Here is a 16,984-nt window from a genome sequence, read left to right on the forward strand (position 1 = left end):
AGTCATTTTCAATTACAAGATTTTAACCTTTTCATTTTATGTGAATAATAAAGATCCGGGATATGGTCAATTTGTTTATGTTAGTAACAGGTGGAAAGTCTTTACCCATGACTAATCAGCATTTGCCTCATTTTTATTTCAAATTAAATCCTTAAGCGATGCAATACAGTTCCCAGTTAAAGCTGTGCAACGATGAAATCATCCAGGTGTCTCTGCAGGGCAGACTCAGCAGACAGGAGCCAGCAGTCCAGTGTTAGGGCAGAGCCATTACTGTAGTCAACAGCACTGGATCTACACAATAAAGACATAAATGGTCATATACAGGATCTTCGTGTATCAGAGTAATGATGATTATAGCTCTCTCAAAGATGTCTTTATTATACCAACTAATAATACAGAACAATATGTACCTGACAGCGTCAATCTCCTGGTCTTTGATCTTAAGTTTTGTTGAGGGAGTTTGCTGCACCTCCTCATAAACTGCTGGCTTTAGAACTGGACACAGGAGACAAACAATAAGGAAATGACAGTGAAACGCTGGCACTGAAAGAGACACAGCTCAAAAATGTGTCTCTTTTAATGAATTATTTCTTTATCAACCACCACATGGGTTCAATATATTGTTGAACTATTATTAAATGATAAATGCAGATGCAGCAATTTTCCAAGCTGTGCAAAGACATACTTACAAACACACACAGCCTGTTCACCCACCTAAAATTCCTTCAGTGTTGTCGCCAGATGGCTGCTGTCTTAAAACCGGCCACAGAAATTCTTCACCATCCTTCTCATGAGTTATGATGACAATGCGTATGTCTCCAACTGCAATATCTACTTCCTTGTTCCGCTTAATCACTGTCACACTAGAAAAACATGCACCTTGTCTTAACTTTCTTTTGGACTCTTTTTAAAGGCTCTGCAGACCCACACAGGTCATTTCACTTAGACTCATCGAGCACTTTATTAGGAACACCTGTACTGCTTATTTATACAATTATCCAATCAGCCAATCATGTGGCAGCAGTGCTATGCATAAAGCATGCTCACAGAATGGTTACGGTAACTCAAATAACCACTGCTTACAACTGTGGTGAGCAGAAAAGCATCTCAAAATGAACAACATGTTGAACCTTGAGACGGATGAGCTACAACGACAGAAGACCACGTCAGGTTCCAGTCCTGTCAGCCAACAACAGAAATCTGTTGCTGCAGTGGGCACAGGCTCAACAAAACTGGACAGTTGAAGACTGGAAAAACGTAGCCCGGTCTGATGAATCTGGATTTCTGCTGAGGCAGCAGATGGTAGGCTCAGAATTTGGTGTCAACAGCATGAGGCTGGTAGTGGTGGTGTAATGGTGTGGAGAATGTTTTCTTTACACACTTTGGGCCCCTTAATACAAGTAAGTCATGGTTTGAATGCCACAGCATATCTGACTATTGTTGCTGACCACGTGCATCCCTTTATGGCCACAATTTACCATCTTCTAATGGCTACTTCCAGCTTGATAATGCACCAAGTCCCAGACAAAAGTTGTCTTAAACAGGTTTCAAAAACATGAGTGACCTCAGTGAAGTACACTGGCAATCAAGGCCCCCCAAGGCACCAGATCTGAATCCAGTAGAACACCTTTGGGATGTGGTCAAAAAGGAGACTGGAAGCATGACTGTGCAGCTGACAAATCTGCAGAAATGATGTGATGCAATCATTCCAACAAGGAGCAGAATCTCAAAGGAAAGTTACCAACATCCTGTGCAATCCACGTCACGAAGAACTGAGGCTGTTTTGAGAGCAAAGGGAGGCCCTGCCAGTATTAGTGAGGTGTTCCTAATAAAGTGCTTGCTGAGTGTATCTTGGCCGAAGAGGTGCTGAGCTATGCTGGGTATTACATGAGGTCATAAGAATAAGGCGTAGTTTGTCCCCCCCTGTGTGGGTGTAGCATGGGTGTGCAGGGCCTTTAATGTAAGCATCAGTTGTAAATAGCAATTTACAGTTGTTATAATGAATGAAAAATTCAACATCATACATATCTTCAGTGATTTGGGGGGTTTATCGTTGCCTTGTCCTTTTGAACAGTTGTTTTTGTTCAAACATGCAATTATACCAGGATATATTTGTGCCTTAACTGGACACTTCAGTGTTTCATTTGTGGCCTAAGTTCACACCAGAAGGGAACTTCGTCTAAGGTAAACTTAAATGTTTTTGGAAATATAATTATCGGCTTTCTTGATGAGAGTTAGATGACAAGTTTGATACCAATCTCCTGTCTGTACAGTAAACATGAAGCTACAGTCTGCAACTGCTCAGCTTACCTTATCATAAAGACTGGAAACGGGGAAACAGCTAGCCTGACTCTGTTCAAGGGTTAACAAAATCTGCCTACGACCGCCTCTAAAGTTCAGTAGTTAACATGTTGTATCTCATTTGTTTAATCTGTACAAAAAATTAAGTATACAAACCACAAATCACTGGATTTTGTATGGGTGTTAATGTGACGGGCTAAGTTGGATGGCTACTGGTGGTAGATTTATACTCTGCGTATGGTAATGAAACTGGAATCACTCCTCTCATCTAACTCTGGGCAAGGAAGTGTATAAGTTCACTTCCAAAAATGTCGAAATATCCCTTAAGTGTAGCTCTGATGTGACCTTAGGTCACACAACTGTACGCACCACTGAGTATCATCAGAGGTTCACTTCTGATCATTACAATGCAAAGTCACCTTCCTGCTGTGGTGAGATCGTCTCCACTGAGGTTTGTCACGCTCTGGCCATCTCGTACAAAGATTGCATCGGTGTCAACCTCAACATACTGGTCAGTCTTGAAGTGGATGACGATCTTTTTGAAGCCTCCATTTGCTAATGAATCAAGCTCACCGTTCACAGACAGCTCTAGTACAAAGGGGCACAAATGCAACTCAACACCGCACTTCATACTGGGGAGTAAATCTGGACTGATGCACACGATATAACTGACACAAACATTCTGAGGAGAAAAAAAGGAGGAATGATTTTCTATTACGCGTGGATAACAAAATGCAGTAATATAATATGACTGACTAGGCTGTTTAAAGGTGTGAAGGAAAATAGTGATGGCACAAAGAGGAACATTACTGACCCCTGCTGGGAGAGTGAAGTAGTTTAAGGCGGATATTTCCAGTGACATCGAAGCATAGTGGAAGAGACTGATTCTCAGTTTTTAGCAAAAACCTGTGCAAAAGAGGAACTAGAGATACACAGACACAGACAGTCACACAACAGATGGAAATACATGTCCCAAAAATAAACTACTTATGCAATCAATACCGGTTTAACTAACTAAAGATGCATAACAGCATGTTTGATAATGACTATTCAATCCAAATCTCAACTTCTGAGGAACTCAATGACCTTTGTCTACGATGCGTAGGCACAGACAATAAAGTCTTAAGTAAATAACTGTCTAAAAAGGTTGTAATTTTATTTGTGTTGATAAAATTATAAAATAGTTTGGACCTAATTTGCTTATTTTATGGTAAACATCAAAACACCCTGTAGAATATCACTAAAATTTTAAATGTTAAATTTTACTATTTTTAAGGTGAAGTGTAGGGATTTTGATTTTATGTATAATTTAAAAGTTTAGATAGATTACATCCAAAATAAAAAGTAAAAACTCAATGCAACAAAAGTCCACTGTGACCACTACACCAAAGCGATTATACCTGTGATTTCCAGTTAATGCTAATTGCATGAACAAGGTTATAAAAGAACCACAACTTCCTTAATTTTGGCCTAAGCTGCGTCTAATGCAACATGGCTCCACATGGTGAGGAACTCCCTGAACAAGTGGGAAATTGGATTGTGAGACTTCCTAAAGATGGGAGAGGGTACAACAGCAGCGGTAGGCTACTGAACACGAGCTGAGACACAATTGCACCAGTGGTTAGGCATACAAGAAGAAAACCATGGCTCACAAAACTGCAACATTGAACTTTGCCAAAGAACATGAAAAGAAGCCTGATGAATGCTGGCAGCAGATTCTTTGGTCCAATAAAACCAAAGTAAATTTGTTTGGATCAGATGGGGTCCAGTACGTGGACCAGGCCAAGACTACCACAGTGACTGTAGAGTGCCGAACTGTGAAACATGGGAGCGGGGTGTACTGATATGGGGCTGCATGACTGCAAAAGGTGTAGGGGAGATAACATTTGTAGATGTAACCATGAATGCAGGTTGGTTTAACCAAATCCTGAAAGAAAAGATGACTCCCAGTCTCAAGAAGCTTGGCAAGAGAGGAATTTTCAAACCTGACAATGATCCCAAACACACTGCATAAATCACACAAGAGTTATGAGAGAGAACTACTTATTTGTCACTAGCTAATTAATGCCATAACATTAGAGTTATGATAGAGTTAAAAATGGATCGTCTAGCTGGTTGTTTTGACCACAGGGATTTGAGTCAAAGCTGATGAGTCAAAGGCAACTTAAATTTTTAAATCATAATGAATTACCACACTTTTTGGTCTATTTTGTAATGTTATCTTATGCAGCGGAAATAGATATGTTTTATATAAAATATATAATGACATCTATGAGATACTCTACCAGTAGCTACTTTGACTGGCAGTAGGGTGGGAACCTCGATGTTTTCATAATTGTCCACAGAATAATCCGGATCAAGAGCGTCGTGGAATATTCCAGGAACAGAAGCTGTAAAAAAAATTTAAGCAGGGCCAGTGTTATACATTTATATTACAAAACTGTAGATGATATTGTATTAATTGAAGAGGAAATTTCATTAAATTGACACCCATATTCTGACACCTAACCTCAGCTTCAAAACGAACCACTAAACGCACACGTTATTCTAATTCTCACCAGATAAAGTTAACTGCAGGCAGAGGTTGCATTTTTAAAAAGTTCTGCAAAGGAACATCTTATTCATATTAAATCATGTGACTGACATTTTTAATTGTAGTCCAAACAAAAATACACTAATTCCTTACTGCATGTTTTTGCAGATAGTACGTTTGGATAAGTTGGGGTAGAGACAAATAAAGAGAGGTCAGGGAAAATGACATAAGCATAATACAACACCTCCACCAAGGAGGTTATGTTTTCTGCTCTGTATTGTTTGTTCAGGCCAAGGGGCACAGCAGAAGTCAGTAGTTTTAGGTGGAAATTCAGATCCATCAGCAGCATTATGTGGTTATTTATAAAGTAGCTGACATTTTTTTTCTCTCTCTTCAAGATTCCTCAATCAGTGACCCCATACATTTCGGCCTAAACAAAATTCCACTTGTCTAAAAAGTTAAAAAAAAAAAAAAAAAAAATTTTTTTTAAATAAAACGAAAACTTTTTTTTTGTGGATATTTTATGCCTACATTTTTTTCCAGTCCTGCCCTATTTGGCTATTTGATCTTTTCACTTATAATTCTCTGTCACTGTGTGTGTTATGATGCAGATGCAGAAAATTTCTATTCATTTGTCTGTCATTGGAAGGATTGATTTAAAAGTTGAGAAATAAAAATAGAAGTTCACCTGTATCATGAAAAAATATTGGCGGACTATTTAATAATAGCCGGTGATGACCAGGGCTTTTCAATTTTCTTCTTCTTTGAACTGGAAAATAAACAATCTGTTAGTATCTTGCATGTTCACTGTAATTTCATTTCAATTTACATTTTTACATTTACATTTAAAAATGTATATTTGTTACAGCTATAACTAGTAATATTTAGAAATGCCTAAGAGAATTAGCCTCTATAAATACGGAATATTGCACATTTCAAGTTACTGCAGTCTTTGCTAGAAAACTATCTCAAAATTATTTTTCTAAAACTATTTCCTTTTCAACACAAAAGAGAAGTTAGTTCTGCTCTGAGCTTTTTCCAGACCTTCAAGCTCCTCAATCTGACCGTCAGGGGTGAGCCAAACTTTTATCACCTGCTTGCATCCAAAATCTTACATAGGTGAGGCTGGAAGGTAGAGAAACAAACTGGGAACTTTGACTTAACGCTCAGCCCAACACTGCACCAATCCAGTTGTCAATGTGATATCTTTTCCTCATAAGTAAACAAGAACCTGAGATATTTCGTCACTTGGGGAAACAACTAACTCCCAACCCAAAAGGACTAATCTAGAAGAGTGACGAAAAACAGAACTACCGTATCTTGTCTGAGACTAACGGTGACCAATACAGTGCTAGATTTATTGTAAAAAGTATGGAAAAAGCTCTCACTCTGGGTTGTACAAGGAGTGAATGGCCAGAGCACCGCCTATTCAAGCAGTACCCCTCACAATTCATGCTGAATCATACATAATGAAACATAAAGCTGTTATAAGACTTCTCCACAATGCTCATATAACTGGACAACGCCCATCATGACCTCTCCACTATCCTCTCAAAAGTTTTTACTCATTTTCTGTGATTCATAGAGGCGTTTGGCAAAGCACAATAAAAGTTGAATGTTAGATCATAATGCATAAATTCGGCATATTTTTTGAATAGGCATCAATAATAAATAAATAAATAAAGTATTGCAAAGATACAGTATCTGTTCTCATGTTATTTTTTTGTTTGTGTTACAAATTTATCCAACGCATCTTTTGATTCATGAATTTAAAAAATGTAAAAAATCTGCATGGGCAAAACAGTCCGGAGAGAAGCGTAATACATACAACAAAGAGAGCCTTTAAGCCGCAAAAGTTCTACATGCAGTAAAATACATGTATAATGTAGTCATATCAGAACAGGGCAGATGTGTAACTATGTCCCACTTTTAGAGGAGCCACTATTATAAACATGCTCCAGACCACTCACTGTTACAAAGAGCAAAAGGATGACATGAAATTTAGATATACTTATATCTAAGAAATACTTATCATTTGTAAATTAGCTTGCACTATCCCAGGGGTGTCTCTGGGAGGGGCCCCTGATCTGAATGAAGTCACTCATTCATGCTGATCCATGCAGGTTTTTGATTTTTTTTTTAAAAAGTTAAAATTTTAATTGCCTTTGTGCATTTACATATAAATTAAGATATACATTTGATAAATTTGGCATATTTTTTCTTAAGCATCAATTTGTTTTTTTTATATATACTGCAAAGATGCAATATATAATTGGTATATCTATATATATTTGTATATATTTGTATGATATTAATTTATTTTTTTTGGTTATGATTTAAATTGTATCTAATGCATCTTTGCATTTTAGATTTTATAATGTACGTGTAATAAATTTACACAGTTTTATTTCGTTTTCACTTATTGCCATTACACCTTCCAAAGCCAGATCTAGAAATATGTCATCCAGCATTTTGTCTACGCCATAGAGTCAGAAACACAATAGGTGGCACCGGTCTTTTCTCAAAACATCTTTTCATGTATATTTTCATAGGATAAAAACATGAATTCTGTAAACTAAAAACTTTAGTAGCCACATGGAGAACAGCGAAAATGGTTTTAGGAAGCCTCTGTCAATTCCAAAAAATACTTCTTTATGGCACAATCTTTGGATTGCTATTCAAAATGTACCATAAAGATGGATTGGATAAAGGGATGGAAACTGTTCATGATGTTACGAATGGAAACAAATTTATTCCTCTGACTGATTTGCAAAACAAGTTTAGCCTGATGCAGAATTTTTCAAAAATATGCAACTTAGAAGTCCAAATCCAGACCTTTCATTTACATTGATTTGACAAAACAGGAGAGGAAATTATATTTGATTCAGAAAGAGATGAAAAACTAACATGTAAGGTTTACAGAGATCATATTCTGTAGACACTTACAATCTAGTTACAATCTAGAGTACATTTCTGGAACCAAGACTTAAGCAACACATATCAATTTAAGATGTGGGGAATGCTGGAAATTAATAAGAAATACAGTGGAAATCTACATACCCTCCTACTACATTGAAAAAGAAATGTATTATTATTTGAAAATGGAAAAGACAGTTGAAAAGAGCAAATTAACTCAGTTTGAAATCATACGAGAAGAAGCATTACAGCAATAAGTAGATAATAATGTGAAGTTTAAATTTAAATGTAGTTCTAGGTTTTTGGAGGGTTTTTGTTTGCTTTTTTAAGTATGTGGGATAGTTGAACAATAATAATACACGGGGCATGATAATAAAATGGTCACATCTACAGGCATCTTCGTATTGGTGAACTTTCAATTGGTAAAGGATAAAAGAAAGACGTATTACTCGGAGATTAACTGTATTTGAAGACTCATGTATGACATAGGCTTATGTTCATTGTATGTAAATGTATCTTTTCATTGTATGTTTTGATTCATTTCGTTTTCCAGTCTTGCTATGCTTTGTAACTATGATGTGTTGTTGATGTAGGAAGTGTATATGATGTAAATTGCATATACTCGGAAATCTGGATAAAATAATAAAAAAAAGTTATAAATAATAAATACAGATCCAGTGTATGTGTATGTGTGTGTGTATGACGGCATACATCCCACTTTGGATGGAGCAGCTCTCATATCTAGAAATCTGACTGAGTTTATTAGTAGACCAAAACCATGACAACCCAGAATTAAGACCAGGAGGCAGAGTTGCAGTTTTACACGCTTCTCTGTGCTTCTCTGTGTTTCCATTACAGCAGTCACCCACCCAAACCCCCACGGAGACTCTGTCTCCCCCTCGACCACCTAAATTAATTAACTCAAAAATAAACAGAAGAGGAGTTGTACACAGAAACTTAATAAAAATTAAGACCCCCACTGCAGAAGTACAACAAAATAGGAGAATTAAATGTGGACTAAACATTAGATTGCTCCAATCCCAAGCCGTATTAGTAAATGATCTAATATCAGATCATGATATTGATATATTTAGTCTCACTGAAACCTGGCTGTGTCATGATGAATATGTTAGCCTAAATGAATCCACTCCCCCCAGTCATACTAATACTCACATTTCTCGATGCACCGGCTGAGGAGGTGGAGTTGCAGCCATTTTTAACTCAAGCCTAATAATCAACCCTAAACCTAAACTCAATTATAACTCATTCGAAAGGCTGTTTCTTAGTTTTACACATCCATCATGGAAAACTTTAAAGCCTATTCTATTTGTTGTAGTGTACCGCGCTCCTGGCCCATATTCTGAATTTTTATCTGAATTCTCAGAGTTTTTCTCAAGTTTAGTCCTTAGGACAGATAAAGTAATTATAGTGGGTGATTTCAATATTCATGTGAACGTTGATAATGATAGCCTTAGAACTGTGTTTATCTCATTATTAGACTCAATTGGCTTCGCTCAGGATGTAAATAAACCCACTCACTGTTTTAACTACACCCTCGACCTCGTTCTGACTTAAGGCATCAAATTTGATCATTCAATAGTCTTTCCGCAGAATCCTCTTTTATCAGACAATTATTTAATAACTTTTAAATTCCTGTTACTGGACTACACACTACCCCAGCCGGTCGGGGCCGATGGCCGCCCCCCATGAGCCGGGTTCTGTTCAAGGTTTCTACCTGTTAAAAGGGAGTCTTTCCTTGCCACTGTCACCAAGTGCTTGCTCATGGGGGAATGTTGGGTGTGTGTGTAAATATAACTATAAAGAGTACAGTCTAGACCTGATCTATCTGTAGCCAATAAACAATCCTATAAAATTTCCAGAATATATTTCCAGTATATGCGTATGTGTATGTGGAAATAATTATTTCACTGTTATGTTCTTGCAGATGTGGAATAAGCCTCGCCTTAGTCACATTTCTGCAAAGTCAGTTGTTAGTCAGGAAATGTGAACAAGGCCATATTTTAAGCTGCAAAATCTCTTCATCCAGTAAAATACATATGGTTAAGTTATAGCAGAACAGTGTACATGTACTTATGTCATACCTGCAGGAGGGTCACTATCCAACACAGGAGTATGACTACGTCTTGCTAAAAAGAAAAAGAAAATAACATGAAATTAACCTCAAATTCAGTTCCAGAGTCACACTTGAAATTTGATTTATCAATATAAGTGCCACCCACAAACTGAATACAGGGAATCTATAGTTCTTGTTAAATTCAATAACTGTATTCAAGCATTTTGATTACACAACCAGATACCAAATAATGCGTCTTGCCTAGAATAATAAATTGCCCTGATAAGAGAAAGATGTTGAAAAATAGAAGCTGATATACCACTGATTTTGTAATGTGTTTGTGTAATTCACATTTGAGTTGCTCACCATTAAAACTTGTCCCTTGAACAAACGCCATATGTAACATGGTTTGACCAGGCCCTGCGGAACCTTTCAGCTGTGGAGCTTCGCCTTCCTTGGGTTTATGGAGCACATCTGTGTTCTCCCCTGGAGGCTTGGTGACCACCATGGATGTGAGCGGGGTCACGAAGCTGTACTTCAGTGACAGCTCCAAGGCCTCTTTCTTCACTTTCTCCTTCTCGAGTTCAGGTAACTGCAGCCTGTGTCACGAGTTGTCAACATATGTTTTGAACATGATAGCTGGCATGACAGTAACGCCCCAGTTTGTGCGTTTTTCAAACATCGCTGGTTAACTTTCAGAGAAACATCATCAGCTATAAGTCATAAGCCTGCTTTTGTTTACTTCTTTTTGAAATCGAAGGCCCACTGTTTCAAATATTATAAAGCTGACACCGTTATCACTCTAAACTGCATATGAGTCCTGCGAAGATGGAAACCCTGACAGGCAAAGCAGCAGAAACTAGGAGGCTTAGCGAACATTCGATTGACAGAAAATGAATCCACAACAATTTTGATAATCGATTAAATCATTTAGGTCATAGCAAAATTGCTAAACATTCTCTGTTTCAAGCAGTTTAAAGATGTCACTTTGGGCTCTGGGAAATTATAATCAGCCTTTTTTAATATTTTCTTAAATTTTATAGACTACAATTAATTGATTATATAGAAAAATGAGGGTTACAGCCATTCAATAAATAACTGATTATAAACAAAAACAAAGAGAAAAAATGGCCGACATTACACTCACTCTTGCTCCAAAAGCTGTTTGACTGTGAGGTAGGCCCAAACCCTCTGGATGTGGCTGTCAGACACTGTTCCAGTGGACTCCACAGTGGCGTTTGTTTCAGAAAACATCATCCTTCTAGTCCCCTGTCATGGCCCAATGAATTGTTAAGTGTATACAAGGACTTTCAAAAACCTTTCAGAAGACTACAGCTGATGTTCAGTTTGGATTGATCCTTACTGAAATGGCCACAACTTGTGGGATGAAGGTTTCCATGTTGTTGTCAGTGATCTGACCGGCCACCACAATCTCAGAGCCATTATAATACTGGCTGAAGTTAGTCTGGGTTAGATTGGTCCCACCCATATAGATCATTGTCACATCTATCAACAGAGGAGTGGCCACCTCCTCATAGAAACCCTGTTGACACAGAGTGTGGACACTATATGAATGTTTAATATCCCCACAGCCAAGCATGCTCAATTCTATCAACGAAAATCTAGCAAACCACATCGTAAACCGAGTATTTATAATGTGAAGGAAGTGCAAGCAATTCTAAATACCTTCAGCTGTAAATCAGCATCTGAGTCCTCATAAATTCGTCGTGCTACACCATTGTTCTGCAGCGACATCCTCTTAAGGAAGTCAAAATTGACATCAAAACCAAATCCAAGACAGTAGAGCGGGAATTTTTCCGAAATGGCCCTTCTTACATTTGACTGTATTGTTTCGAGATTTGTCACCCCTACAAAGACACAAGACATAGTTTAAAAAGGCAAGTTGGAATCGAATTCCCTTATACAGTACAATCAAACAACTATCCAGTGATGAGTAGAGGTTAAAGTGTGTACATGCATTTGTACTGAGAAAAAGACTGTAGGCAATCCAGTGACAGTCAGATCATTTAAAAATTGACTGTGTTTTCGGGGGCCTTATATTTATTTTTGAACTATTTGTGAACATGTGTTTTATTATAACCTGTGGTGGGGTCTCCATCAGTGAGAAGTATAAGGATAGACGCTGAACCTTCTCTGGGATGTGTGTTTAGCATACGCGCTCCTTCCAACACTGCTTCGTTAATGTCTGTGGCTAAAGTGGGAAAGAAATGTTTCATTCCTGTCATTCTGCAGTCAAATGTTGACATCCCCAAGTAAATATATTTATTGAAGAAACCTTACCTCCTCTAGTCTCAATATCATTTGCAAATTGTTTGGCACTTTCCAGGTTTTCCTTGCTTGAATGAACAAGTTCTCGTCTCCAGTGAAAAATGGTGCTATCAAAAGATATGAGACCAAAATAGTCATCTTCTGCCAGGTCACTCAAGATATGGATTAATGCTCTTCTTGTCTGAGAAAAACAAAAAAACAAAAACATGATTAACACATTGGGACTTTTATTCAGGTAAGACACCTGAATATAATAATGTTTGTTTCATGTGTGTTCGTAAAATTGTGTACTTAATAAAGTTGACTGTAAAAGTAACATAGAGTAAACTAAAAGCTAAAATGCTTCCTATGCTTCAGTGACAATCTGTCACAAACTCACACTGTACCTGTTGTATCTTTTTGCCATACATGGATCCACTTTGATCGATAACAAAGACAACATTCTTTGGTATGCGGGGAAGACTAGATGGAGCAAAGTGATGGACAAAGTACCCATCTGATCTCTTGTGGGGAATAAGTGGAAAGTTTTTATTGGTTAGACAAGACAGGGGAAGACAAAACAGTATGGTATGGTATTTCTTTTCCAGCTCTTACAGATTGTTTATGTACAAAGTCAATAGTCTTCCAGGAAATCAACTCAACTAACTCTAACTCTGCTGTACCTTGATGTCTCCCAGTGAGGTGTCTCTGTTGACGTCATAAACAATAACCAGGTCTCCATTCATACCGTGCTTTCCACAGCTGTCACACGTTTTCTGTTGGGCCTCTGTGGGGTAGAAAAACACCCACGCCTAGAAAACGGGGATGAATCAATAAATGGGTTTTGTTGATCAAAAACATGATTTTTGATTGTGCATGCAGAAACATCCTGTATATAAAAATGAATGAATGTCGCTAAGAAAAGTGCACAAGGATGAGCAATAAGCCAGAATGTGGCATGTACAGTGTACATGCCACATTCTGGCTTATTGCTCAGCATGGTGCCATTATATATAGTATAGTTAAACGGTTAAATACGGGTCAGAAATAAGGTAGCAATTAAGTTAAAACACAGACCAGAGTTTTTAATCACTGCATGCTGTACCTGTTTGTCTACATGTGTTTTGGTGATGGCATAAGCCAGGGCTTTGGTGCTTAGTCCTCCTTTAACATCAATAAAATTGATGCCAGCTTTCTCATGAATCCACACATCAACCTTGTATTGAGAATATAATAAAATAGTTAGAAGCTCTGACCATGAAAGATGTTGTTACCCCAGCATTGTTTACCTGTATGACCACTGAATAGATACCAACAGGAAAGACACACCTTGAAGTCTTTGACAGGCTGCATGGGGCGAACATGGATTTGCAGCTTGTACTTGCCAAGCCTGCGTTTCAGCAGCTCCTCATATGTGAGTTCAAAAGTCACCTTACTGTGAGCAGCCACAGTCACGGAGGTCTTAAATTCCTCCAGGGTCCTCCCTACGGAACTGCAACGCAGACAATAATCATAGAATTAAAGGGTCACTGGCTTGTGACCCTTTAAAATGAAACAATGTCTTCTGACCCCTCATCTCAGATTATTGCCTTACTGTGGGTATGAATTGTGGTTCAACTTAAGAGTCATTTTTCCTTCAGCGATTGTTTCATTTGAAGGATTTCAAAGTAGCCAGTATTTTGCAAGAAAAAGGCAAGAATTTGAGAAAGGCAGAAAAAATAAAGGACACACAAAGGTCTTCTAAAGAATACAATATAAAAAAAACCACCTGTATGAGTCTCGACAATAATATGATCCATATACCTGACAAGCCCAGCACTTTGGCCACGGGACACAGCCTCAGTGTACTGCTGCTGAGCTTGCTCCTTAGCTTTCACAACACCATCGTACACCTGCCCATCTATAAACCTGAAGAAGACCAGAAAATGTTCTTGTTTAAATACATACTCCTGAGTGGCCCATGATTTATTTTCATGATTCGTTCATGTGTAATTCTTTATGTTGTGTAAATATTCACAGGTAATTTTTGCTTCACATACATTCTGAATTTACTGATGAAGGCATTCTTGGGAATCCGGACTTGGAATACTATTTCCTTTGGTTCGTTCATACGATTGGCCACGCGGCTTGTAATGACAGTGGTGGCATATCGACTGCTCACTGTGGAGTTGATGTGAAAACTGTAGATGTCCCAGTCATCCTGAGCAAATATGGGAGGCACATTTCACAATTAAAAAAAAAAAAAAAAAAAAAAAAAAGGTGGTCATCGATCACTGGCTGCTGACTAGCTGACCAAAGATCAGATGACGGTGAAAAACAAAGTATTGGTGGGTGGCATAAGTTAAATCTTATTGGTTTGACTGCAGGAACACCCCCATTCTTGTTATTTTTCATTTCGATTGTGCATGGCAATGACTCTGCCCATGCACACTCCCATTACTTTCTGTGTGTGGGCACGGCATGTACATTGCATTGACTTATGTTAATTCCCTGAAGACTTATCCTAAGCTTTAACTTTTCCTTAACCTAACCTTAACTCTTACCAAGTCTTAACCCTAAAATGTAATGATTTACAAAATGGGAACCTTTTTTTTTTCCTCGAAGAGAGTTGAGTCCCCCTACTGTTAGTTTGCCAACAGATTTATGTCCACGCAACATGACTACTGCAAATTCAAAGACTGAAGGTAGATAACCAGCAGGTCCTTCAACCTGTGCATTTTGATAATTAGCAGAGTTCAGTGTGCTGCAACTGCTAAAGATGCTGAGGTAAAAAAAAAACTTAAGCACAAGCCTCAGATAACTGTCACAACTAGATCTGAAAATGATCAGCAGTAAGATATTGATATATTTAATAGAAACAGTTTCCTTGCAGTTTTGTGCAGTGCCTTTTAAGTTTTGTGACCTTACCTTGTTTGGGATTGTGGTAACCAAAGCCAGCAGCAGCCCAAAGAGGGTGATTTGCACCACAGCTCTCTCCATGATGGCTCCCAGAGTGCAAACCAGGCAGCTGAAACGGTCTTTTAAACTCAAACAGACTAGGACAGCATTAATGTGTACATAGGCAAACTCTTCTCTCTCTTTGCATAGGTGTCACACCCACACACACACACACACACACACACACACACACGCACACACACACACACGCACACACACCCACACACACACACACACACACACGCAAAGTAACCCACACACAAAGACACACTCCAAACCACCCAGTCATGCACACTGATTTGTCTCTTCTGCATACTGATTGGAATCACACACAGCTAACAGAAATGACAGGGTGAGAAAGCAGAAATTTAGCAGAAATGCAAAGCTTATGTGAGCTTTACTATTTACATTGAGGGTACAGCCTGTTGACTTTGCAAGGACTTTGTTACCACACTAAAAGCTTTTCATGCCAACATAGACCATTCAGGTTTGAAAACTTAAAGTGAAAGGGATACACAGAGACCTTCTGATTTTATATATTCAGTATGCACATTGTGTAACAAGTACGTTACTAATATTGTATGGTGTTAAGCAAAAATGAATTTATTATTACTGTCTTCAAGTATGTACAGCTTTTGTCAAAGAGTAGTGATCTGACGAGGAAAGTGTGGGGAAAACAGGTGACACAGCAGGCAAAAGCAAACATACAACTAGCTTTCATTGCAGGCATTAAAGAGATCAAAGACAGTAGTTACTATGTAAAGCACAAAGAAAACAGCTGCAGAGGAGATGTTCTCAAAAATACAAAAAATATGTCATCATGGAAGAAATTCTGCTTTTAAGACAAATATTCCGTTTACATTAAAATATTGTTACACTGTGCAAGCATGGAGGGATTTTATAGGGGCACTCCAATGAATTTATACATAAAGTTCAGCTTACTCATCACAAGGAGGACTACTTAGCCTGTGCAAACTGCTGTTTAATGACCTCTGTAGCTTTCCCAAATTTAAAAAATAACTCTAATGATGTCAACGTGTTACTGAGTTGTATTATATGAAATGCAGTTCCAAGCATGTGTAGAACTTCAACCATACTCTGGACTAAAAGTAAGGATATCTCAGCCTCATTTTGACCATTGATTTTTAAATCTGCCCTACAATGGTATGGAAGTGTAATACCACATTGCTTGATTACTCCTTTAACTGCAAAAAAAAAAAAAAAAAAAAAAAAAAAAACATGTTGAATTTGTTTTAAGTTCAGTCTGCACTGAGCAATTTGTCCATAATGGCTGTCTCAGTTTTGAAGAACAGTCAACTCATTATAACTGTAATAGAAATTGCTTAACTTAGTAGCTCTTAATTAAGAGTTTTTGCTGTGTCAGCATTGTACTTTGCATGTCCGACATGTTATTCGTCTAGAATGAACTGAAAGACCTCAATGAACTGGCTAGTCAAAGATGGGCTCCCAAATGAAGGGCCAGAAGGAATGAAGTTTGCCTCTTTTGGACAACAGATCAATGCCTACGGGGCTACTGACCACCTGCTCAATTCAAAACCCATGTATAAAAGATCTGCTAAACTCCAGAGGAATTGTCAGACTCTTGAACCAGCTTTGGTGAAAGAACTCTGTCCCTACTCAGCTGAATAGTATTGCTCTGTTTGTTGCCTCGTTTAATCCTTTGTTTGATTTATATTCTTATGGAATAAATTACTTAAATCCCAGTTGAGTCTAATACTTTTATTTCTCACCAGGAAATTATACACTAATTTCCGCCACAAACTTGGCGACGAAAATGGGATTGGACTTGTGATCTGGATTCCGTCAGACAGACAGAGGGCCATATGATAGGTGATTCCTCCCCAAGGGGGAGAAGCTGACATCCAGCGGAGCCCGGATTGCCGATCCAATCCAGTTGAAAGGATAAAGAAAAACATGCAGACAGAAATCTAAAA

General features: G+C 38.0%; 1 protein-coding gene across 1 annotated transcript; it reads right to left on the minus strand.

The window, feature by feature from the left end:
- Positions 1 to 112: 112 nt before the first annotated feature.
- On the minus strand, positions 113 to 15,182 carry LOC120807437 (inter-alpha-trypsin inhibitor heavy chain H4-like). Its single transcript, XM_040159485.1, has 21 exons — positions 15,000 to 15,182; positions 14,132 to 14,292; positions 13,896 to 14,000; positions 13,422 to 13,584; positions 13,198 to 13,308; positions 12,776 to 12,904; positions 12,500 to 12,616; positions 12,126 to 12,294; positions 11,926 to 12,036; positions 11,511 to 11,692; positions 11,188 to 11,367; positions 10,972 to 11,093; positions 10,191 to 10,423; positions 9,853 to 9,897; positions 5,523 to 5,603; positions 4,587 to 4,691; positions 3,116 to 3,223; positions 2,721 to 2,889; positions 715 to 863; positions 411 to 495; positions 113 to 291 (listed from the first exon to the last, which is right to left on the minus strand). Exons 1-21 carry the CDS (start codon positions 15,069 to 15,071, stop codon positions 177 to 179), a joined length of 2,712 nt encoding a protein of 903 aa, XP_040015419.1. The 5' UTR covers positions 15,072 to 15,182; the 3' UTR covers positions 113 to 176.
- Positions 15,183 to 16,984: the final 1,802 nt, after the last annotated feature.

This window comes from Xiphias gladius, chromosome 21 (assembly GCF_016859285.1).
Source record: "Xiphias gladius isolate SHS-SW01 ecotype Sanya breed wild chromosome 21, ASM1685928v1, whole genome shotgun sequence".
In the NCBI taxonomy this organism is placed as follows: Eukaryota; Metazoa; Chordata; class Actinopteri; order Istiophoriformes; family Xiphiidae; genus Xiphias; species Xiphias gladius.